Source organism: Crotalus tigris, unplaced genomic scaffold (assembly GCF_016545835.1).
Source record: "Crotalus tigris isolate CLP2741 ecotype Arizona unplaced genomic scaffold, ASM1654583v1 scf7180000017855.1216408, whole genome shotgun sequence".
In the NCBI taxonomy this organism is placed as follows: domain Eukaryota; kingdom Metazoa; phylum Chordata; class Lepidosauria; order Squamata; family Viperidae; genus Crotalus; species Crotalus tigris.
In genome coordinates, this window is record NW_024096677.1 from 430,162 (window position 1) to 453,868 (window position 23,707).

General features: G+C 37.0%; 1 protein-coding gene across 9 annotated transcripts in view; it reads right to left on the reverse strand.

Moving 5' to 3' along the window:
• Positions 1–1,209: 1,209 nt before the first annotated feature.
• The window catches only part of C1QTNF7 (C1q and TNF related 7), a 146,718-nt gene continuing 124,220 nt past the window's right edge, over positions 1,210–23,707 (reverse strand). For 8 of the 9 annotated variants that reach the window (XM_039343483.1, XM_039343486.1, XM_039343485.1 and 5 more), the window contains 2 exons: positions 11,004–11,249; positions 1,210–1,986 (listed from right to left, as the gene is read on the reverse strand). In XM_039343483.1, the coding sequence (XP_039199417.1) occupies positions 1,355–1,986; positions 11,004–11,249 (878 nt within the window). In that variant the 3' untranslated portion in view covers positions 1,210–1,354. Of the gene's footprint in view, positions 1,987–11,003; positions 11,250–11,896; positions 11,989–23,707 lie in introns of all 9 variants that reach the window. The other variant, XM_039343488.1, reaches the window with a different exon arrangement.

The window sequence follows — 23,707 nt, forward strand, 5'->3', positions numbered from 1 at the left end:
AGCTGCTTATCTGCACTTCCAGTGCAAGAATAATTGTATGGTGTATATGGCAATAAAATTGTTTTTCCATGATGATAGTGGTGATGATCCAGTCAAAGTATATTGAAAGAAAACTTCACATTTTTCAATTATTTTAGTAAGATTCCAATATTTAAAATAGAGCAAAGCTAAATGGTATTTTTTTACTTAGAGTGGAACCTGGATTAAAATACTAATTATATTGCAACTAATTATATTAATTATTTACACAATGAATATAAGTACAGGGTAATAAAAAATGATTAGAAACAAATAAGAATATTGAGTTGTAATTAACCAAGAAAGACACATAATCAAGTGAGACGACGATGATGATTGATTATGATGATTTGGACTGTTCAGAATGATATTTATGAAGGTAACATTTCATTTTCAGAGAAAAATTACATAGATTTTAATATAGCTCTTGAGAAAGAAAAGTCTACTACTTAATTTTTAAAAATAGTTATGGGGGAAGAGAATTGTGTTTCATCGCAAGAGAAATGTTGATTATCTAAGAATTTATTCCAAAAAAGTCTTCAAAGTAAAATGGTGCTAAATGGATCAAATCCCCAAAGAAGTACATCGATTCTAATTCACTCTTTGAGCAGCAGAATGGCTTGTCTTCAGAAGTTCTGGAAGACTTTTAAGAAGAGACTGGACAGCCACTTGTCTGAAAGGATGTCCTGCTTGAGCAGGGGTTGGACTAGATGACTTCCAAGGTCTCTTCTTCCAACTCCGTTATTCTGTTTTCTGTTTTTATAGTTATATAATTCTTTCCCACAAAGAATGTAGTTATCATGGAGGGGAGAAGAAATATGGAAGTTTCCAGAGGTAGTCACCAATTCTAGAATTGCTAATACAGAATTGGATTAATCAATTGTTTGATTTAAAAGTCTACAGAAATTGGTCTATTCATTTTTCTCTATTATGATTGGAGTGAAATCATTCAAAAAAGTAGTTGTAATAGCATGTCTTATTACCCCAGACTTACCTCTTTTTTAAAAAATAAAACCTTTATGTTTTTATAATAATCATTATTCAACAACCAAAGTAACTCCTGTCATTTACAAGAACCATGTCATTACTCAATATCTATTGTCTAAAATATTATGTTTAAATGTGTTTACATAGTATAAAACCTGGGTGTTTTTTTCTTGGAATTTAAAAAGAAGCAGACAATCAAGAAAGTTTCTATTATTTGAAAATAAGTCTTTTACTTTGGGACCTTTGACAACAAAAACAAAATTCCAGACAAAAGCATTGGCTTATAAAAATAGATGGGCAGATTCTGTCCACTGCCTTTTGTTCATTTAGATGTATGTAGCCATCTCCATCACAGGTCATCTTCATCTGACAGAGCATCAAGGTAATCTGTATCTACATATAAGAGAAATCCTGAAAACAAACTGTCTGCCCATGTGGGATCAGAAAAGAGACCATTTTGGTCAGTGTAGAAGATTTCAAGCCACACCTCATCCTCAGGTTGAAGGTAAATAACAGTTGACCCAGATGCCACATCGTGGTTTCCTGTGTTAGCATCAAATGTTTTTATCCGGAACTTTCCATTATGAACTAGGCCAATGGCAAGATGTTTATTTGCCAGTGTAATGTCATAGGAGAAATAATAAATCCCTGGGATGGCACAAATGAATTTTCCTGTTGAAGGATTATAATGTCCCCCTTCATTAAAAAGAACTTTGTTAAATATGATTGGCAATCTTTCTTCTGGGTAACTTGTAGTAATACCAACAGAGAAAGCTGATCTCAGTATGATTTGTCCACATTTACAAATTCCCGGTGGACCTGTTTTTCCTCTTTCACCTTTCTCCCCATTTGGTCCTGCTGGACCAAGAGGTCCTATGTCACCTTTATTTCCTACTAATCCTGTAGGCCCTCTTTTGCCAGGCTGCCCTTGGTCTCCTTTGTCTCCAGTTTGTCCTGCAGGACCCATCTTTCCTCTTAAACCTAAGAGAAAGGAAATCATTTTAATCATACCATTATGTTATAAAGTATTATTAAAGACAAGGTACTTCGCAAGAGTGGTTTTTTTAAAGTATCTTATTTGGCGGAAATGGCAAAGATTTCGGCTTTCTTAAAAGAGCAAATGCAAGAGAAATTTTTTGCTGTATGGGAAAAATGGATAAATTTTATACAATTTAAATTGGATATGAAAAAATACCATTTAGTTTTTTTATAACTTGTATAAAAACTCTACTTTTTTTTCTTTGCTTTGCTTTTTTTTAAAAATATTTTTTCTTTTTAAGGTTTATAATTCTTTATTCATATATATTTTGTTCTTAATTATCTTATAATTTTGTTAATTTCTTTTAATTAAGCCTATATTCTGCTCTGGGAAGCTCGGGGGGGAGGGAGGGGGTGATTTGGGAGGGGTTGGGGGAGGGTTGTATTGTTTTATTTTGTTTTTTTTTTGGTCTTATTGTAGTTGTCATTGGTTTTTTTTCTGTTTTTGTAAAAGTTTTTAAAAATTTTTCAAAAAAAAAAAAAAGACAAGGTAATAATTCTCTTTGGCAGGGAATGATGCATTTGGTTCCACTAGGACCAGTGCAACCTAGGTACACCTTCTCTCTCTTACTGAAGGCATTGTGTGGAAGTCTTGACTGATGAAAGCTATAATAGACAGAGGAGGCCAAAACCTATAATACCCATCTTGTGAGGACCCACAGCATATGGAAGATGGTGACTATGAGATAAGTAAAGAGAAAAGAGTATGTACTGATGAAAAGCATTTAAGAAGGAAAAAGAAGTAGCTTGTGTGATTGCAATGGTAGGATGTAATTTGTGGAGTACATGTAGTTCTCATTGAGCTACCACTTATTCAGCAACCATTCAAAGTTATGATGGTGTTAAATGATGGGGAATTAAAATGGATCCTTGTGGTTCAGGGGTGTCAAACTCACCACGTCATGTGTCACAACGTATCACGACTTTTTTCCCCTTTGCCAGAGCTGGGGTGGGCGCGGCTTCCACTTGATGCATCTGGCCTGCAGGCCGGCAGTTTGACACCCTTGTTATAGTTGTCACCATTGCAGAATCCTCACAGGCACTTGATTGCAATTTGGGCACTTGGTGACCTGCTTGCAACTGTAACATTGCAGTATTCCACAGTCACGTGATAATCATTTGCCATCTTTACTGCCAATTTCTGACATGCAAAGTCAATGGGGAGGCCAGCAGAATTTTACAAATTATGGTCTCATGATCATGGAACACTATAATCATGTGAGATTTGCCTAATGATGGCAACTGATTTTTTGCAACTGCCATTGTAATTGGGTGCAGTCACATGACAGTACACTTTATGACAATGGCATTTCTGACACTGATTATCATCAATAAGCAAAGACTACCGGTTTATGATTTCGGCGCTGGTGGATGTGTGGGGTGATCGCTTCCTCCGCTGTCCATTTTTCTCCCACCGGGGGACCCTGAAAAGGGTCGGAAATCGGAAGAGGACTCCCGACCGATCGCAGAAAGGCGGCAGCCCTCTTGTTTAATCCCGGGCAACTCTTTGAACTGACAGGGAAAAGATCGGCCATTAACATGGCCCATCACTAAGCTGCTACCAGCCAAGGCCAAATTACTAACAAGCACTTCGAAAACACCGCGGAGGAATTGGGTGAGATCTTACCTTCTTTGAACCCCAAGTATCTTCCTGTAAAAAAAGCTTCTTAATTGTGAAGATAGAGGAAGGGGAGAAGTAAGTAGGAAGGTTGAGGAGAAGGAGGAGAGGGGGAGAGTGAAGAAGAAGAGGGAAAGAGGGAAGTGAGAGAAGAGGTTAGAGGGTGGATGCGGTTTGGGGGGAAATGGGTGAGCAATACCAAAAGTTATGTGTATAAATTTATTTTACTCTTTATCTGAAGTATTTTTTATGATGTAATGCAAAATTGAAAATAAATTTTTTTTACAAAAAAAGCTTCTTAATTGCTTCCCCCTGTGAGGAGAGAGGGAAGGGAATGTTTTCCTCTCACCCTCTAAAATGGCGGCATTTGTCTACCTCCGGGACATAAAGCCTTGCAAAGAACAACTAAATAATTGGATATGCATCTATTTGATATCCAGGGACCCAAAAAGTTCCTACTTTCACGGGGATTTGCTACTCTATCTACTCGTAAAAAAGATGAAAAAGAACTTAAATTGGACAAAAACCTAGCTTGGGATTTGAAAAAGATTTTAAATGCTATTGAGGACATCTTGTGGCGAAACCTGGTACAGCAAGTGAATATTCTTGACAAAAAGACCTGCTCATAGCCCAGATCTGTCCTTGGTATTATCTAAAAGAGATTAAAAGCTGAGATAATAGCTGGGTGGTGAAATTGCTTTTTAGGACTGTGGAGGTGAATATTCACTGACTCTCGCTTAATAAATAGCCTTCACTAAAAGACCATTTATAACCATATCAGAAATGGAGGAGGACCAGCAACAAATTTCAGCTAATTACAAACTTATACTTGAAAAAATTCTTGAAGCTACTGAGATAATTAAAGCTAGACTTAAAGACAAAGCAAGACCTACAAAGCAAAACCCTGATTGCAACCAAAGAACTTACAATTCAAAATACAATAGAAGCAGAAGAAATTAATACCAATACGGAGGACTTTAAAGAACAACAAGTACAATGTACTGAAAATCTAGACAACCAAACCCTGATTGCAACTAAAGAATCTACAACCCAAAAAACAACAAGCGGAAGAAAGTAATACCAAGATCAAGGGTGCTAAAGATCAACAAGTACAGCCTACTGAAAACCTAGACAATCAAACAACAACCATAAAATCGGATATGACTTTCTACTTACACCAGATGAAACCTGAGGAAGAAGACCAGATGGAATTGAAGACAAATATACTAGAGCAAATATGGGGATCTGGGCCACCAGGACGACAACTTAATGACCATAAATGGGCCAATTCCTCTGGAAAATTGATAACTAGATGGTCTCCTTTGATTCAACTAACATGCACAAGAATGAAGGGAGATCTATCTGATGATCTAAAGGCATTGGTATGGAAGCCTGGTTGGCATAAAAAGAAAGCTAGAGTTAGATTTTAAAAATGGGGTCTTTTGATTTATTAGAGAGGATCCTAAAGTCTCAACTAATGGGCTAAAGGGAGATTTTGAGATGAAGGGAAATATGATTATTAGTTTTACTATTTTTGGAAAATGATAAAAAATAAGGGATTAATTGGCCTAATATTGAGATTTAGATTTGTAAGGGAAATGAAAATTAACTATTAGGAAATAGCTTCGAATTATTGTTTAGCCCAGATAACATAGACAATGGATTTGAGATAATAAAGGATACTCTGTTAGTAAGTGGTGACGTACTAGAATGAGAAATAGAAAATGTCTATGAAATAAAATAAGAATATATTTAAGTAAGTAATAGGTGTATTTTAGATATTATAATTTTTATGTAGTGAAATAAAGGAAATTTGGGTTACCCGAAATCTAAATACTATAGATATTAAAGGTTAAATTGGAATACTGTAATTAAAAATTAGGTAAAATTTAAACACAGGACATAGATATGTATAAGCAAAAATATAATGATAAATGTTTTAACTGAGCTTGTTATAATTACAAATTTACTAGCTTAAATATGATATAGCAAATGTTAAGGGAAATAGAGAAGGAATTTTTTGATGATGTAATCTGAGATATGTACTAAAGATTTTGTCATTGTACTATTGACTACCCAATCACCATGCTGCTTTCTAAATACTTAAATGTAAAACTGGAAAATCAATAAAAACTTGTTATAAAAAAAATAAGCAAGGACTACCTATAGATGAAATAGGGGAGACATGAAAGCAGTATTCCAGTATTTGAGGGGCTGCCATCAAGAAGAGGGGGTCACGTTATTCACCAAAGCACCAGAGGACAGAACAAGAAACAATGGTTGGAAACTGATCAAAGAGAGAAGCAACCTGGAATTAAGGAGAAACTTTCTGACAGTGAGGACAATTGACCAGTGGAACAGCTTGCCTCCAGAAATCGTGGACGCTCCATCACTGGAGATTTTTAAGAAGAGGCTAGACAGTCACTTGTCCGAGATGGCACAGGTTCTCCTGTTTGAGCAGAGGCTGGACTAGAAGGCCTCCAAGATCCCTTCCAGCTTCTATTCTGTTCTGTTCTATTCTATTTTTAGGCACCCCTAACAAATCAATTTAAAAACCATATTTAACCTTATAGTGCTTGCAAACTTTTTATTTCTTTTTTGTTGGCTTTTTTCTTACTCTTTTTCTGGCTTTTTCTGCTTTTAAACATCTGTTATAGATAACAAGAATAAATAAGCACAATTGAGTTTCCTGTTTATGATGAAAAACTGACAATGAAGGATAAAAGAACGATGAAGGACGCTGAATGTGGGACAGACCATTATTTGGTAATGTTAACAGTGGATTGTTGGAAAATAGATATGGAAGGAAAAGATGAGAATGAAAATGAGAATGAACCTGGAGTGCACATGGAATGACAAGTCCTATATGAAAAAGTATTGGAAGTTAGTTTCACTTCTCAATAGAATGAATGACTTGTTAGTGAAGATTAAGAAGACATAGAGGTTGCTTTGAATAGATCAGTGGTTCTCAACCTGTGGGTCAGGACCCCATTTGGGGTCGAACGACCATTTCACGGGGGTTGCCAAACAACGCAGTCTGCCATTTTTTCCCCCTTTTCCTTAGCTGTGCTACTCCCTTTTATTCTATTGGCTTTTGAAAGCCAATAGAATAGACTCTCTTGAATAGAGTCTAATTCTATTGGCTTTCAAAAGCCAATAGGAATTGTCCAGGCTGTCTCTGCCCTGCTGAGCCCGCCAAAAGTCCCATTCTGCAAACGGTGCTGCACCAGTTGAGTAGTCCTCGACTTACGACCGGTTGAGTAGTCCTCGACTTACGACCGGTTGGGGGTCGCGGCATTAAAAAGGTTGAGAACCACTGGAATAGATTGAAAAAAGTTAAATTCCAAAATTGTTTGGTTGGAATAATAATACGAAAGAGACTGTGAATGATAAAAATGCATGTAAGAGAATGATTGCTCCAAAAATTAGAATAAAATAATATTATATAATGTATATATTAAAAAGATACTTGCAAATAATGTTGTCAAAGAGAACAAGAATGGTTAACAACTATTAAGAGAGAAGGATAAAATGCAGAGAGATATTGTTGGAAATGAAATAACATTTTGGAAATGGGTGAAAGGATCTAAAAAGGGACCTTCTATTGGAAGAAATGAATGATAATTATTTGAGTGAAACAAATCAGAGAATGATAGAAGGAGTATTAAAAAGATTTATATGGGAAAGATAATTGTAATTGTAATGCTATAAACATTAGTGCCTAAGTAAACAAAGATAAACAGGATGTAATAAATGTTTATGAAAATGTTGAAAAATGATAAAGCTGCAGGAGGAGATGGTTTAACTGAAGAACTACGAAAATAGCTTTTGGAATGCCTGTGTAATTGTTCTAATATGTTGTGAAGACTGCATCATTATCTAAAGATTGGTAGAAAAATGAATGCAAAAATTAAAAGGACATTTGTTTAATTAAATATTTCTGAAAAAGTTTGTAGCAAAAGTTTGATTTGAGAGGCTACAAAAGATGACAATGAGCAAAATGTAGAAAATGATGATGGACAAAGGATATAAATGTGGAAAGCTGTATTGTACAAATGTTGATTTATAAAAAGTATAAAAGCATATGGTAAAGTAAACAGACTTCCATTATGGAACATTTTGTATGCATATGATATAGTAAGGTTATTGGTAATAGTTGTATATGATGTAAACTTAGCATACCCTGCTTAAACAGGGGGATTAACTAGAAGACCCCCAAGGTCCCTTCCAACTCTGTTATTCTTCTATGAGAAGACTATCTGGAAATCATCAAATGCTTAGCAAATAGTTCAGCATTGAACAAAGTTATGTGATGTTTAGTTGGTTGCTATTATTTATGTAAAATAAATGCTTGCAGAATATTAGAATTGTGAGCTGTTTAGGAATGTCAATGTGCATGTAATTTTGTATGTAGACAAAGTTGTTGACTGAGAATCTGAATCTGAATAATTTTTAGTAACTGCTGGGTGATTTGAGGAGCATGGATATGAAAACTGCTGCATCAAAGGTTATGTTAATTGTTTTTGCCAGAGAAAATGGAATGAATTGTTAAAAATTCTATATAAATGGCAGAAAACAAGACCAAGTGAACTTTGATAGTTACTGAAGAATGGGAAATGGAGACATTTTTAACTGCATAAATTATGCTGGAAAGGTAATAGAGTATGTAGAAAGAAGTGAAAATGGCTATATATCAGAAAAGACAGAAATAATAAATTTAAAGTACAAAAACAATTTGTGATGTGGTAGATGGATATAGTTGAAGGCTGGTTGGCTAGGACATAAATTTTTACTAGCATTAAGTTTTATCAATTGATGAGTCCATTGTTTAAGTATAAATTGAGAGAAATTTGCATCTTCTGTTAATGAAGTTACTATAAATTGGGTAAACTGATGCAAATGCCATAGTTGCACAATGATATACATTAACACAAATTACATAAATATATTATTTATGGATTTATTGCACATTTGGGTTTAATATACATCCCACTCCACTTTTATGGGTTTTGAATCAAGGCTTTCCTGTGTTTCTTTTTCCTTTTCTTAATTCATAATTTATTTGACTTATTGCCTTTTATTTCTTTTTATGCTTTATGCATATGTTTTTAATCATAGCTCAAAGAATAGGGTTCCTTCCTTCCTCTAAATTTCTATGAAGGGGGAAATTCCCCCCATTCACCATCAGCAGTTTTAGATTTGTGTTATTACTACTTAAAGTATGCATTTAATCCTATTAACATTTTGTGTTACCCAAACTTTAATTAAATGAATGCAAACATTAGCATGAAAATTCTTAAAGTGATCGAAATTGAAATCTGGATATATGAGAGTATTTGGATCTGCATGAACTGATTTATTTAATTTCACTGAATGAGAATTATATACTGCTATTAACAAATTACTTGAATTTTCCAGGGTTGCTTGAGTTCTACTGCTTTTGGACCCAAGACTTTACAAAATATTTCAGAATAAGGAGATATTTAAACAGCCAAAATATATTTTTCCTTTGCAGATTCCATCTTTTATTGATTTTGGCACTTCCATTGTCTTTACATCTGATTATGAAGTTAGACCCCCTCCCTTTAAATAAGATAATAATACACTTAAGACTTTCTTCTTGCCATAGAGATGTGTCACTAAAGAATATTGGAATAAGTCCTAATTAGCTGCAGAGGATTCATCAATGATCACATTAAATGATCTCAGGCAGCTTTCAGAGAGTCTCTAAAGAAACCAGATTTCCTTTGTGTCTATGGAAATTCTCAGTCATCCAGATCATAGTTATCCCAAAGATGTTTTTTCATGAGGCAACAGGACTTTCTTGTTTTTCTTTGAAGATGTTTTGCTTCTCATCCAAGAAGCTTCTTCAGCTTCTTCAGAAACTTCTTCAAAGAAAAACAAGGAAGTCCAGTTGCCTCGTGAAAAAGCATCTTTGAGACAGATTTCCTTCGTTTTTCTCCATTTTCTTAAATGGGTTAGGGGGCCAATTCATCAGGATACGGCTTACAATCCTACGTTCTTTAGCCATTCTCTTTAGCTAACACCAAAGTGAGAGAAGATTTCTTTCTTTCTTTCTTTCTTTCTTTCTTTCTTTCTTTCTTTCTTTCTTTCTTTCTTTTCTTTTCTTTTCTTTTCTTTTCCAAACTTCTTTAGTATCTACAAACACTAGATAGCACTTCAAGAATGTCTGCCAGTTGAGCCCTTACCTCGATTGTGAGGCCCTACACTCATGCCTAGTCATCTCTTGGTTGGATTGCTGCAACATGCTCTACATTGGGTACCCTTGAAGACTATTCAGAAGTTACAGCTGGTGCAAAATGCAGTGATGCACACAGTTCTGGAGACCCCTGGGATGGCACTTATAATTGTCCAAACTTCATTGATTACATTTAGCTTCTGGATCCAATTCAAGATGCTGGTTATTACCTTTTAAATCTATATGGTATAGATCCAGGACATCTGAAAAGCTATCTTACCCCAATGGGATTTGCCCACCCCACTCCCACCAGTAGAAGAGGTGTGCTATGGATCCTATCTGCCAAAGAATTCTGGCATGTGGACCAAGGAGAAGAGCCTTTTCTGCTGTAGCCCTGACCCTATGGAACTCTCTACAACTGTAGGTGAGAACTGCCCCACCACCATAATGCCCCCCGCTTCCAGAAGGGCATTAAAACTTGGTTTTGCTGGTTGGTTTGGGGCCCTGGTGGGGACACTTACCACTGTAAGTGGTTGACAAGGTAAGAAGATCTCATCCCTGTACTGTTGGTATTTTGGTTCCTGTTTGTTTGCATAGTTTTAAAAAATTTAAGCCCCACAGCATCATTGAGGAGATGGGCAACATATACTTTTAATAAATAAAAAGAATCCAGTTTCTGGTTGACTGAAATTATAAATAGGAACTTCATTATTAAAAGCATAGAAATCTTCATGTCCACTGCCCTTACCACCACAGTTATTCTATCAAGGTCAATATTATGTCCATATTGTAAAAGTGGAATTTACCTTGAGAACAAGATGTGTCAAGATTTAAAATGAATTTTTAGCACTGATTTGATGGCTTTCAAGTGGGTGGATTACATTTCAACTCTTCTATGGGGATTATGAATAAATCTGAAAGGGGGCATGTCAACTTTAAAACAGGACTGTCCTGATTATTATTTTTTAGCCACTTGGCTACAGTAACTGTAGATAGACTTACTGCTCTTATTTTGTAGCCAATTGGCTGCACTAACTGTAGATAGATTTATTGCTCAGTTCAAAGTTTAGAAAAACTGAAGGCCATAGTTTGAAGACTGTTTTGATAATTTGATATTTTTTTAAAGGTTTGAATATTCAGTACCTGCATTTCCTTTCTCACCCTTTTCTCCCTTCTTGCCTTCTCGGCCATCTCGTCCTGGGATTCCAATCCGGCCATGTGGTCCAGGTGAGCCATGGTTTCCAGGAGGGCCTGGGGGGCCAGGTAACCCAGGTATACTACAAACATATTTTGTGGAGTAGTTTTCTCCTTTAAACTGGCTTTGGAGAGGTTGACCATTGATACAGAAAGCAAAACCTATTATACAGAGCAGCACAAACATCTCTGGCACTGGAAAAAAAGAATGCTGATGTGAGAACAGTAAAACCCATCTTATTTAAATTAAGTGTTAAGATCAATATACAGCATAATATTTCAGAAGCCTCCCACTAGACATGATAAAAAGTTAATATGGAAGCTGTGAGAGTATAATCAAAGCTTCAATTGTTTTATAAGTGTACCATATGTTGCAATGGGCATAAAAAGGGCAGAGCTTAATTAAACATGTCATCTTGTTTTTTTGTTTTTTTACTACTCTGTGGGCACCCATAATCACTTGCCAAAAGCACAGTTTTCCGTTTATATCTTAAATGTTGACATTACAATATCTTCAAGATGTTTCTTTCTGTTTGTAAAAGAAAGTCTGAGTGAATGGAGTAAAATGATCTACAAGTAATTTATTTCTTCTTACTAAATAAGATTTCATTGATACATCTTTCCCACAACTTCTGCATGCGGAAGAAAATAATTCTTAAGCAATATACAGTATGTGTAGGATAATATAACTGAATATAATATTTTTAAAAAACTAATTATATACACTTGTATGAAATTTTCCTAAAATACAATTTTAGTCATCAGCTTGGGCAATATACTGTTTTTGGTAATCTAAAGTTTTTTTAAGTACTTTTCACATAAGAAATTATTTATAAACTTACATTAAATATCCACTCTTGCAAGTACTACTCAAGTCCAGTAATTTGTAGAAAAAAAGTAGTTTATGGCAGTCATTGCTGTTGGTTGTAAAATTCTACATATGGAAATGATATGTAAAGAGCAATATAAAAAGGAATAAATAAATATATTCGGAGCTGTAAATATTCAATACTTCAACAAATGCAACGGATGGCAACTAATCAAGGAGAGAAGCAACCTAAAACAAAGGAGAAACTTCCTGACAGTTAGAACAATTAACCAGTGGAACAACCTGCCTCCAGAAGCGGTAAATGCTTCAACACTGGAAGTTTTTAAGAAGAGACTGGACAGCCATTGTCCAAAATGGTATAGGGTTTCCTGCCTGAGCAGAGGGTTGGACTAGATGACCTCCAAGGTCCCTTCCAACTTTATTATTATTATTATTATTATGGATCATCGCACAGTCAGCCAGATGTTTAGACTGGATTTGGCATTTTGTCTACCTATCGAGTCCTTATCCAGGACCTGGGATAGGCAGATGTGGATGTTTGATGGTATTACAGGTATCGTCGCAGGATGGAAGCAGTTCCTAGTAAGGTCGCCTTTTGCAATTGACTAATAGCGAATTTGTCAATGCCAATGGTGTTCAAGTGGTGCTCCAGTTGTTTTGGGATTGCACCCAAGGAGCCTATTACTATTGGTACTACCCTTGCTTGCTTTTGCCACAGTCTTTCTATTTCTATTTGTAGGTCTTTGTATTTTGTTATCTTCTCCAGTTCTTTCTCGTCTATTCTGCTGTCTCCAGGCACTGCCACGTCCACTATCCAGACTTTTTTGTCTTTCTTATCGACAATTGTTAAGTCTGGGGTGTTATGTTGCAGGTGCTTGTCTGTTTGAATTCTGAAGTCCCAGAGCAGTTTAATTTTATCATTTTCTATGACTTTCTCTATTTTATGATCCCACCAGTTTTTGCTTACAGGCAAATGATATTTTTTGCAGATCTTCCAATGCACCATTGTTGCTACTTTGTCATGCCGCTGCTTGTAATCAGTCTGTGCAATCTTCTTGCAACAGCTTACCAAGTGGTCCACTGTTTCTTCAGCTTCTTTGCATAGGCGGCACTTACTGTCTGTTGCTGTCTTCTCAATTTTGACTTTATATGCATTTGTCCTTAAGGCTTGGTCTTGTGCAGCCAGAATTAGTCCCTCGGTCTCTTTCTTCAATTTTCCTGCTCTTAGCCATTGCCAGGTCTTGTTATTATCTGCTTTCCCAGCTATTTTTTTAATGTATTGGCCATGTAGTGCTTTGTCTTCCCATGCCTCTATTCTGTTCTTCATTTGGTCTTTCTTGTAGGCCAGTTTGGTCTCTCCAGTAGTCAGTAAGCCTTCCTGATATACTAATTTCAGTGCATCTTCATCATTGTTCTTCAGATATTCTTCCAAAGCCATTTTTTCTTCTTCAACCATCTGATGTACTTGTAGCATTCCACGCCCACCTATTTGCCTTGGTAGATAAAGTCTGTCAATGACACTGCGTGGATGAAGGGCATGATTTATTGTCATTATTTTTCTGGTCTTCCTATCCATTGCTTTTAGTTCTGCTTGAGTCCAGTCCACTATTCCAGCTGTGTACCTAATGACTGGAATTGCCCAGGTGTTGATTGCCTTTATGTTATTTCCTCCATTGAGTTTGGACTTTAAGATCTTCTTCACTCTCTTGATGTATTCACCTCTAATCTTTTTCTTGACTTCAGGGTGCTTGATGTTGTCAGCTTGAAGGATACCCAAGTATTTGTAGTAATCTTTATTATTATTATTATTATTATTATTATTATTATTATTATTATCCTCCTGAGCATTTCTCAAAAACATAATTTTGAAAGTAAATCTCACAATGTAATACATTGGTGTAATTTAGAAATGTGAATCCAAAGTTACTAACTCCTACACTGATTTTGGAATCTATTTTTCCCTGTCATACATCTTATATTCAAGATGGACAGTATTTAATATTTATTTGCTATGTATATATAGGCGCGTGGTCTATACATATGTTGTACATAGTATGTTTTAAGTATGTGTTTCACTCTTAGTTTTATTGTACAAGAAGTCCTTATTCAGCAACTAAAACTGGGATTGGCAACCTGGTCATTAATTGTAGTGATTACTAAGTGAAACTACAGTTGTGCTAATGATCTTACTTCAGCTTTCTTTGCTTTATGGACCTGCAAAGGTTATAAATATAAATATAAATATCATAAAGATACTTTTTCATCTCTGTTGTAGCTGTGAACAGTCACTAAACAAGGCAGTTGCTAAATCAGTTGCTGTTCATCTCTTTAAAACTTGAGAGAAATCTTTAAGTTGTGGAGTGGTCCAAGAGAAGAAGAATTTTGTTTCTGGACAAGATGGATCCATTGATTTGCTACTGGAAATGGAGACAAATGTCCCTCTTCCTGGAATATTATCACCTACTCCTAACTTCTACTGTGCTGCCTTGGAACATCATCTCCAACCAACCCTCTAGCTAGCCTCTGCTTGCCTTCTCCAAAGTCTCTTCTGTAGTTATGCAATGTATGCTCAGTTTTACTTGGCCTCAACAGGCAGAACAGTCTGCCAAAGCCTCATTGGCTGTGTGCCTGGTTTTGTGGATGATGCTATGTGGTTGGATTGTTTTTATTTCTTCTCCCAAAGTGCTTTTTCAGGAGGCAATTGGACTTTCTTGTTTTTCTTTGAAGACATTTCACTTCTCATCCAAGAAGCTTCTTCAACTCTGTCTAGATAGTGAGGAATGGTAGGATTTATATTCCTTGTAGACAGCCGGTCATTTGCATTCTTTTAGAGCATGGGTCCCCAACCCCCAGGCCGTCGACCAGTATCAGGCCGCAGCATGCCAGCAACTGGTCTGCACAAACAAGCAAAGCCCAACCCGCGGGATACAGGCAGCACACAAAATCATGCACCCTCTGGTCCGCAGAAAAACCTCTCTCCACAGAACCGGTCCCTGGTGCCCAAAATATTGGGGACCTTTGTTTTAGAGAGTTGTTGAGGCCATTTGGAGGTTTATCTGTGTCCTCAGGATCACCTGAGTAGTGCAAATGTGTGTGGAGCCTTGTTGGTTGCAGGATGATTTCTGTCCTGTGTGCCTTCATTGTTGAAGACAGGTGCAGGCTTTGAGGATGAGTCCATGTTGCCTGCATCTCAAACTGAAGCGCAAATTGTTCCAGTAGTCTGCAATGTTTTCTGGAAATCTATTCATACTCCCTCACCATTCAAACAGTGTCCATTCCAATGTCTTCAAAGAAAAACAAGAAAGTCCAGTTGCCTCCTGAAAAAGCACCTTTGGGACAACCATGACCTGATGACTGAGAATCTCCATAGACATTTATCTATGCACTTTGGGATGGACAACACAGACTCATCCCTAAAGCTTGCACGTCTCTTCAACAGTGATGTTGTCTATCCCACATTTTCTATCTTATCAAAGAGTAGATTGTTGTCTACTTTATCAAAGGTCTTATTGAAGTCCAAGTCCATTTCTCTGATCCACTAATTTTGTCACTTTGTCAAAGAATGCAAATAAAATTTGTCTGGCATGATCTCTTTTGACAAACTCATGTTGGCTTTTGGTTATGATTTTGTTTGCCTGTAAGTGTTTGCAGATTCATTGCTTGGTTAACTTTTCAAGAATCTTCCCAGGGTATGATAGATCTATAGTTTCCTGGATCCATTTTCCCCCTCTTTTTTGAAGATGGGAAGATCAGCCCTTTTCCAGCCATCTGGTAGTTCCTAGCTGCTCCAGGATCTTTGAAAGATATGCTTCACTGGTTCTGAAATCACGTCTGCCAATTTCTTCAGAACTTTGGGGTATAATCCATTTAGTCCTGGTGATTTAAACTCATCTAGAGTGGATATTTTAACAGCAGCGAGTTGGAGATCAAACAAATTCCTAACCAACCTAGCTAACAACTTTCCCATCCATAAGGTAGAGGAGAGAATTAGAAAAAAAATTATACTAGATCTAATTCTTACTAATAGAGAAGTGATAGAGGGAGTTGAAATTGCTGGAACTTTGGATGAGAGTGGCCATATCACATTGGAATTCAATTCAACACAAGCAATAGAACATAAGCCAGTGTCTTAAAATTTAAAAGAGCTGATTTTAATAAACTTAGAGACAGCCTAAGAAAAATTTCATGGATGAAAATCCTAAAGGGGAAAACAATTGAAGAAGTGTGGGAAATTCTGAAAAATATGATGATAAAGGCCCAGTTCAGCACAATACCATTGAAAAAGAAAAAAAACAAGAAGAAATCAGCATGGTTGCCCAAAGATCTCTCTGATAAACTGAAAGAGAAAAAGGACAAGTACAAAAAGAAAGAGGGATACATAATCAAGGCAGAATACCAGCATATAGCCCAAATATGCAAAGATAAAGTTAGGAAAGCTAAGGTTTAGAATGAACAAAGACTTGCAACAAAATTTAAAGATAATAAAAAATAATTCTTTCCACATATAAATAACAGGAAACAGTCAAGGAAACAGTAGGTAAGAGTAAGAGAAGATGGTAAGGAAGTAACAGGCAGCAGGGAGAAAGCAGAGCTGCTTAACTCATTCATTGCATCAGTTTTATCACAACCTACTACTCGATAAGATAGAAAAATGTCACCTTGTTGAATACAATAATATTTATAACTATTAAGGGATTGACTGTAAAACCTGGTCTTTATTGCTAATGAATTGAATATTGGTTATAATATTGAGGTAATTTAATGGTTATATTATTGTTATATGTTATTATATAAATAACCTGGCTCAGCTCTTGACGCTGTGAGGAGACTAGACGCCCTAGTCTACTCCCTGCTGAAACCAAGTAGACTAGGGCCTGGGAGGTGTCGCGCTTCTTTGTGGATTTGTGCCACCTGGCTCAGCCTCTCGGCACTGTGAGGAGAGTGCCCCACTGCCTGCCAAAACCCCTCCCCTGGAGCCCATCAAACCGGATATGTGAAGTAGGCAAAGGCCATTTGCTGGCCACTTCCAGGCAATGATGCATTTCTTCATTCCTCACAAAGGGTGACACCTCTCCAGCATGCATCAGGAGGCGGGGGCAACGTGGCAGGGGCTGTTTCCTCGCTGCTTCTAGACTGCCTTGTGGAGCTAAGACTGAATGCATTTCAGCATAGATAGCCATCACAAAATTGTACATTGGCCAGGGCCAAGGCAGCTGGGGCCATTCCCTCACTGTTTCCAGGATGGCTTTGTGGGCCACATGAAACTACTTTGCAGGCTGCTTCCAGCCCGTGGGCCTTGTGTTTGACATGTCTGCTCTACATATATCTAGTTCCCTCAAGTGTTCATATTGGAATATTTATGAGCAGGAAGAGCCATGTGGTAACTCAGTCAGCCAATGTGAAGAACTGTACAAAAGGCATTGAGTTAGGAGCTGAATTTTCAGTCTCAGGTCTATCTCTGTATCTCTCTGTAAGAAGTCTTCAATTGAGCTATGTTGCTGTAAAAAAGAATGTATGGTATTGTAAATATTTTTATATGAATATAAAGAAGTTATTTTGAATGAGCTAAATGCAGTCAACTGTGAGAGCTTCTGATTTATTTTTTCACCAATAGAGAAATTAAAATTCTCTAACAGGTTATGGGCCCAGAGCTTACTAAGGACTGCATTGTAATTTAAAGCTGGAAGAAATTGCCTGTGTTTAGAAAGTATAAGAACAAGACAGAATTAGCAGAATGGCTACAATAGAATTTAAGGAAAGCTGTGTGCCTCCTTTTGGACTTAGAACAACGTGGGATTAAATTCCCTGAGTCCCAGAAGGTTTTATTGGTGTTGAACAGCTTAGATAAAACCTGGGACACAGTTTCTGCAATATTTGAGTGTAAAGAAGAGCAAGACTTAAATTTTGAGGCTTTAAAGGCATGTTTGCTTAATGAACAAGAAAAGCAACATTTTAGAAGCAGCCACGAGGAGGTGAAATTCCTGAGGAGGGGGTCCAGACTGCAAGTCTCCAAAGAAGAAACATTTTTCAGGCAGAGAGCTAAGCAAGAAAAGAATTGCTATATTTGTGGAGCAAACAACCATCTGAAAAGGAACTGTTTGCAAAGGAACAATTTGCAGCAAAGGACATTTGTGCAACCAAAAAGGACTGATTTGCAAAAGGAACATTTTGGTGTTGCAAAAGTTTGCTATAGCAACAACAGAGACAAGTGGCTAATAGATAGTGGGGCAAGTCAAACAATTGTTAATGACTCTGAATTATTTTGCAGGTTTGTTCCAGTAGCAGCTGAAGCTGTGGCTTTGGCAAATGGCCAGAAAGCAAAAGTCATTGGAAGAGGCAATGTAAAAATTCCATATTTGGAATCAAAGTTTACCGATGTGCTTTGTTTACCTGAGATGGAACATAATTTGTTAAGTGTGTCTAATTTAGACAAACAAGGTTTTGAGGTCATTTTTGTAAATGGGAAATGTCTCATCAAAAGGAATGGGAATATTTGTGCAGAAGGTATAAAGGAAGATAATCCTTTGCAGGGACAAAAAGTTCAATGTTCCCATATATTTAATGTTGCAGAGCATGTTTCATGTGTTCATCTTCTACGTAGAAGACTTGGCCATGCAAGCTTTAAAGTTTTGCAGCAAATGCAGGAGTTTGCAGAAGGGCTAAATTTGAAGGGATGCAAAACATATTTGGACTGTGCAGTATGCAAAGCATCAAAGTCAAAGGCATTCCCAGTTAGTAAATGTAGCACAAGACAAACAAAAAGAGTTCTAGAGCTGGTCCATGCAGATCTGGTGGGACCTATGCAAGCCAGTTTGGGAGGAGCAAAATATGCACTGGTAATTGTTGATGATTATAGCAGGTATAGTTTTTGCTACTTGCTTAGAGCAAAGACAGAGGTGCTACAACAATTCAAACAGTAGGTAAGTTTTGTAGAGAGAAGGTACAGACAACAAGTGTGTCAGTTGCAAACTGGCAGAGGTACTGAATTTATATCAACTAAATTCCAACAATGGTTGGGGCAGTTGGGGATAAGACACAGACAAATCCTTACACAGCAGCAGAGAACGGTGTAGCTGAAAGAAGGAATGGTGTTTTGCAAAAAATGAAAGATTCATTATTAGAGGATTCTAGTATGAGCAGGTCATATTGGGGAGAAGCCATATTGACTGCAAATTATATAGTTAACAGACTGTGGAGTTCCATATGCCATTCTATATGGGAGAAAGCCATCACTGGCACATTTGAGAATTTTTGGAAGTACTGCATGGGTACATATTCTAAAAGCAATCAGAAGAAAGGGACAGCAAAAGGCAAGAAAGCTCAGGTTTGTGGGCTATGAGCCAGGGTCAAAAGGATATCACTTTAGTGATGGAAGTAAAAGAATGATAATTTCAAGTTCTGCTAATTTTGCAGAACAAAATTGGGACAGAATTAATGCAAATTCTGGGTATGTCTCACTTAATGACGGTGATATATTTAACGACAACTCATCTAATGATAAAAAATGATTATTGAAGATGTCAATGTTCAGGGAGGAGAGGCTGAACAAGACATGAAACGAGAAAGAATTGAGACACAGGAGCAGTTAATCCCACGTAGGTCAGAGCGATGTAATAAAGGAATTCCGCCTGACAGGTATTCTGCCAGCAAGATAAAGGTTTGCAATGTGTGGTATGAGCCAAGAAGTTATAAAGAGGTGTTGGCATTACCAAAAGCTGAAGAAGAAAGATGGAAGGAGGCCATGGATAAAGAGATGAAATCTATGGGAGACCATGAAGTATTTAAATCAATGGCTTTGCCACAGGGAACCAAAGCTGTGGGTTGTAAGTGGGTATATAAGAAAAAGGTATTGCCAAATAATGATGTTGTTGCAAGATTTAAATATTAATGTAAGAATCTGTAAAGGTATTTGAAGACAATGCTGCCTGTATTAAAATGGCAACTGGTGACAGGGTGAAGAACAGAAGTAAACATGTAGACATTAAGCATTGTAATGTCAGGGAAGCTGTAAAAGGAAAATTGATTAGTTTACATCATTGTTCTTCTGAGGATAATTTGGTAGACATGATGACTAAACCATTGGGTAGTGTTCACTATGGTGAATGTGTTAAGTCAATAGGTCTGATGTCTCTTCCTGTCATGAAGGGAGGAATGTTGGAATATTCATGAGCAGGAAGAGTCATGTGGTAACTCAGTCAGCCAATGTGAAGAAAGAGCTACTGAGTCTGTGCAAAAGGTATTGAGTTAGGAGCTGAATTTTCAGTCTCAGATCTGTCTCTGTATCTCTCTGTAAGAAGTCTTCAATTGAGCTATGTTGCTATAAAGAAAATGGTATGGTATTGTAAATATTTTTATATGAATATAAAGAAGTTATTTTGAATAGCTGAATGCAGTCAACTGTGAGAGCTTCTGATTTATTTTTTCACCAATAGAGAAATTAAAATTCTTTAACAGTTTGTCATATAGTTTAGCCTTTAGACCCCTTATCATCTTTGTTGCTCTTCTCTGCACTCTTTCTAGAGCCTTAACATCTTTTTCATGCCTATTATATTATATATTTGTATTCTCATTGGCCCGATATACCAGAAATGAAATTGAATCGCAGAAAGAGGCATTCATTTTCATCCACCTACTCCTCATTAATACTTTTGATCTTAGGCTGTCTGTGGTTCTTATGTAATTGTACATAATAATTTAACATGAATGAAAGTAGTGAATGGTCTGGCTAAACCTTTATGCATTACCTTTGAGCAATATTGGAGAACTGATTAAAAAAAAGAAAAGAAAATGCTCACCCCATCTTCTAAAGCAGCGGTTCTCAACCTTTGGGTCGTGACCCCATTTGGGGTCAAATGACCATTTCACGGGGGTCGCCAAACAACGTGATCTGCCATTTTTTCCTCAGCTGGCGCCATCGCGCATGTGCGCCGTGCCGTGCATGCGCGCCGTGCATGGGGCACCGCCGCGCATGCGCACCATGCCGCACATGCGCGCCACGTCCTTATGACCGGGGTCGCCAGTATAAAAAGGTTGAGAACCACTGTTCTAAAGAGTGATTCCTCAAACAACTTGAAATATGGGATGGATGAAAAGATGAATTTATCATATTTACCAATGACATAAACTGTAACATTCTAAAAGACAAAGTAAACTTTAAAATAATTTCAAGAGGTTAGAGAAAAGGCTGAAAGTAGCAGAATAAAACTGAATGGAGACAAATGCAAAATGTTTCATTTTGAAAATACTGAATGCACTGTTATTGAATAGTAACATTTCACTCATTACATTACTCATGAAAATGGTTTTAGATTAGAAAAATGCAATCTTAATATGAATCAGTGGCATGTGGTGCTAAAAACTGAATATATAAAATTTAGGCTGAATCAACACAAGTTCCAATTTCAGGAATAAAGTGATACTTCCATTATTTATTCTGCATTAGTCAGATCCCATGTTTAAATCTGATTTTCTTTCAAAAAAGATCAATGTAGATAATCCAAGGACTAGAAATTATGCTACAGGAAGGGAAATTGATAACTAGTAGGTTCAGGATTCTCTGCATCAACAAGATACTTTTCTGGTAAAAGGAAAACAACAACATAAAACAGGACCATCTTGGTGTTGTAGAAGAAACTGGCAAAAAGTAAGATCAGGTTTGAAAATGGATCAGATCCAGCTTGGGCTAGGTGGGAAAGCTATCCTCCAATGGACACTCTGGGAAATGGTAGAGAAAAACTCCAGAAGCCATTGTCTGCATATTTTTTTTTCAATTTCTTCTGATCAATCCTCAAAATAAATTAAATTGGTTTGTTCTCACATCTCAGATTACAAGTCGAGTCTTGAATCTTGAATTCAAATTAAATCTGGGCTGATTCACACAGGTTGAACAAATAGAACCTTTTTTTGGAAGTACTTGTGGTTAGAGAGGCTGCTATTTAAATGTACTTGAAGAATAATTCAAAGTTTGCTCCTCTTTCAAGGGATCTGTCAGAACTGCCATCTCCTGCCTTCGTGTCACATTTGCTAGCTGCCAGTTTACTATGAACTATGGGGGAGGGAGCTGGATGGGAAGGGGGGAAGCTAACAACTCATTTTACCTTCTAGAGACACAACTTCAAAGTCAGACAGCTGAAAAAAGCATGCATCTCCACACCACTTACTCTACAGTTGAAGAGACTGTTCCAAAACATTTTATTTGAATATGATTGGACAATGAGGGGACAACAACAAGGAGAAGGGACAAAAGGGGAAAAGTTAACTGGAAAAGTTTGGTGCATGAACCTCAGTTCTGGCTTTGCTATACTGTAATTCACTTGGCCTTTAGTAAAGTAAAGCTTTCACACCAAATAGAGTACAGGGTTGTTCTTACTTAAGAGACCAAGTTGGGGCAGGACTGACAGGATGAGTTTTTCCATGAGAAGATATAGGGACTGGAAAGTCCTCTAAACTGGAGTTCCAATCCATGTATGGTTCAGATCCCTGACCTGGTAGTCACAGAAAGAAATAAAGATAAACACATCAGTCTCTGCCTGATCCGGACTCCGTCTATTTGGTTCATAGCAGGAAAAAGATCTAAAAGTCTGCTGAATTTTCAGTTTTCATTCTGTGAGACTAGAAGGTAGGGTGTTGACTGGAAACATTGGCAGAGAAAGTCAAACTTAATTTCTTAGATTTCTCAAAAAAAGAGGAAATCTTGCATCGTTTATTCTGCTTCTTACCTATTTCTTTAACCTGAGCCTTGTCCCAGTAAGTGCCACTGGAAAAACACACAAGAGTTACCCTTATAGATAATTTGTTCATGTCTGGAGCCATATCTTGGAAATGGTACAACTGATCTAGGTCTGATTTTTTTCCCTCCATTTAATTTTGAGGCATCAAAAGAAATATTATGACCCTAAATTAAAGATGAATGAAAAGGCAAAGCAACGGGGATTATTAAAAGCACCTTTTCTGTGATGGTGAGAAGTCTTTTGGTAGAGATTCTTTCAGCTGCTATAAAACCTCCTATCATACCAGCCTTTCCATTCCTCACCTGAGAGATCTAGAAAAATAAGATGTGACTGTTCCAGTTTCTTGAGTAGATCTTAGACTAAGTTGCTGATGAAAGTTATTATGGTTATTGACTTCCGGTCCTGCGCAGCAGCGCAGCAGTCAAGGAGTTCAGGAGTCCATGCCCTTTGGCTGAGTTTCTTCCTGTTAAGAGAGCCAGAAGACAAAAGCTGCCCCAAAGAGGCGGCAAAGGTGGCAAAGAAGGAAGGAAGTCCTGGGGACCTTGGAGAAATGGCGGTCGACCTGATCGGTCCAGGAGAAGCCTTGCAGAAACCAACAGGAGAAAGGCTAGCCTAACTTCAGAGTCTAGCCCAAGCTACAAGCAACCAAAGTCAAAAGCACCATTTTAAGCTGATTGTAAACAGTGTGTTTGAATCTGGGTAAGAACATCAATTTTCTCTATCCTACTTATTCTGAAGGGAAAAAAAATCCCAAGAAGCAAAAAACCTCCGAAAGTGAAGGAGCGGTTTTTCCCCCTCATCTTTTTACTAATGAAAGCAGCAAATTAAACCTTTTATGGAGGACCAAAATGTATTGAAATGAAATGAAATGACTATAAAACCTAAATCTGAATAAGTTTGAAGTTACTGAATGGTTAAGATTCTCATTTTAAAGGCAATTTGTTCATTATGAAAATTTGAAAAATAAACCAATGCTGACATCTAGTGATGGATGAAGACTACGACAGCTATGGCTTTCATGCAAGATGTCAACTCTGCTAATATGGGATATTCTTGCTTTGACAAAATATGCAGAACTGTCTGGTATTTTTAGA